The sequence below is a fragment of the Salvia hispanica genome, chromosome 1 (assembly GCF_023119035.1).
Source record: "Salvia hispanica cultivar TCC Black 2014 chromosome 1, UniMelb_Shisp_WGS_1.0, whole genome shotgun sequence".
NCBI classification, from domain to species: Eukaryota; Viridiplantae; Streptophyta; class Magnoliopsida; order Lamiales; family Lamiaceae; genus Salvia; species Salvia hispanica.
This window is the reverse complement of record NC_062965.1, coordinates 22,563,100-22,565,367: the sequence shown is the minus strand read 5'-3', so window position 1 is coordinate 22,565,367 and position 2,268 is coordinate 22,563,100. Positions and strand designations below refer to the sequence as shown.

At 38.4% G+C, this 2,268-nt stretch overlaps 1 protein-coding gene across 1 annotated transcript; it reads left to right on the top strand.

Moving 5' to 3' along the window:
- The first annotated feature begins 1,524 nt into the window (after positions 1-1,524).
- On the top strand, positions 1,525-2,051 carry LOC125201727 (cyclin-dependent protein kinase inhibitor SMR2). Its single transcript, XM_048099959.1, has one exon. The coding sequence runs from the start codon at positions 1,606-1,608 to the stop codon at positions 1,891-1,893; it is 288 nt and encodes a 95-aa protein (XP_047955916.1). The 5' UTR covers positions 1,525-1,605; the 3' UTR covers positions 1,894-2,051.
- The last annotated feature ends 217 nt before the right edge of the window (positions 2,052-2,268 follow it).

Sequence of the window (2,268 nt, the reverse complement as noted above, 5' to 3'; positions counted from 1 at the left end):
TTACACTGACAAACAGTGTCACATGAAACTTTTCTATATGGACATGGCTCGGAAATTGTAACAGAAAGCTATGTCTTTTAGACAAAAATTCAACTAATAATAAAGAAAATACGAGAGATGGTCCCACATTACACGAACAGGTTAATAAAACTATCTAAATTCTATACGAGATTATCTCACGCTAAACTGTTTTAAGTGATTGAAACAAGCAATAACTAAATGGGAAAGGAAAAAAAAAAAAAAAACTTTCAAAAACATATAAAATTATTGTCTCAAACAAGTCAATAAACACAAAGATATATCCAAATTTTCACACGATCACACTGTGAAGTTCTCTTAAATAATATTCCCCTAACAAAACTCGTCACGAAATTGTAACAGAGAATCTCACGACTATTTTTTCTGACCCAAAGGGATCGATCTCATCCCATTAAAAAGTGTATTATCAAAATAGGAAACAAATCATGAGAAAAAGAAAACAACAAAAAATCTTTTCAAGAATGGCAAATTTAGCCTTAAAAATAGCAAACCAACCATAAATTTTATGTGCCAAACAACCAATAATGAAAAAGAAAAAAAGTGAGAGATGGCCCACGTTATCTCAAATACGTCGATAAACACAGATCTCGATCCAAATCCTCACACGTTCACACTGTTAAACTGTCACACAAAATTCCCCAAGCGAAACCCGACACATAAATTAGAATAAACAAAATCCCACAATCGTCTTCCGGCAACAAAAGACATTTATCTCATCCCGTAGAATGCAGATATTAAAACAACAACAAACAAATGGAAAAAACAAACAAAAATTCCTTTATTAACAATAAATTCAACCTCTAAACCCGCAAAATCACCGCAAATTCACGCACGAAACAACCTACAATCCAAAAAAATGAATAAACGGTCCCACATTATCCCAAAACACCCGATAAACACAAATCCAGATCCAAATCTCCACACGATCGCACCGTTAAACCGCCCCACACAAAACTCCCCTAGCAAAACCCGACACATAAAACCATATCGACAAATCCCCACACGACCACACCGTTAAACCGTCTTGAATCCATTATCCGGAGCCAAAACGCGTCGTTCTCATCCCAAACAAAATTATGCAGCCAAAACAACAAAACTAACTAAAGCAAAAAAGAATCCAAAACCACTTTTCATAAATTGTAAAACCCCAAATTCCATGTGACCATTGGAAAAAGCAAATAACAAAAAGTGGTTACATACAAACAAAACTGTGAGTTTGAAGATGATGCTGAGATTAAAAAGCAATAGCCCAAGATAGAGATGCATCTTCTCCAAAAGCAAATTCTATCTCTTGACATAGACATGTTACAAAAGTTCTTCTCATCTTTGTGTAAGAATAAAGAAATCCCACCCCACATTTTTCCTCACTCAATTACCTTACCCCCCACGCCTCCCCCCCCACCTCACCCACCCCACCCCACCCCCCTACTATACATATATACACCAATAAATTTCACATTTCAACAAACCATCTCATTTTTTTTTTCACATTCATAAATCTCCTTTCCCTCTTTTTTCCTTCTCTCTCTCTTGGCCCCCCCATCAGCCCCCCTGGCTCGCGCAACGATGTCTGCAGATCTCGAGATCAGAGCCGTCCCAATCACGAAGGCAGCGGCGGCGCCGCCAATTTCTCAAGATTCCGACAAAATCAGCGAGTGCTGCACGCCGAAGTCGGCGGAGCACCGGATTCCGGCGGTGGTGAGCTGCCCGCCGGCGCCGAGGAAGCCGAGGCGGGGGAGCCTCCTCGCGTGCAAGAGGAGGCTCTACGAGCTCGACTTCTACGAGGCCGTGGCCGAGGACAAGATCGAGTCGTTTTTCCGGAGGGCGGAGGTGAAGAGGAGATGCGTAGTGTAATTAACGGCAACGGCGGCGGCGGCGGTGGTGGTGGTGAATTTTTTTTTTTTTTTAAATGTTTTTTTTTTATTTTTAAATTGATAGTGAATGTGAATTAGTAATTGATTGGCTTGATGAAAGGTTCAAGCTTATATGATTATTATGATCTTCTTCTTTTATGATTTGTGTATACTTTTTTTTTTTGGTTTTTAGATATAATTGAGCTCTCTTTGTGATGAATTTCGATGACCAAAGTTTCAATTAATTCATTCATCAACTATAAAATTTTCAATTGATTCAGGTGGAAAATTTTGGATTCAAAGTTTTATTCCTCAATTAATTGTTACATTTTCATTTGATTTGAGAATTTGAGTGACATTTACCGGAAATAGAATA

What these genes read in the sequence shown, in the direction of transcription:
- LOC125201727 (XM_048099959.1), top strand. Translation starts at nt 1,606, where the DNA reads ATGTCTGCAGATCTCGAGATCAGAGCCGTCCCAATCACGAAGGCAGCG.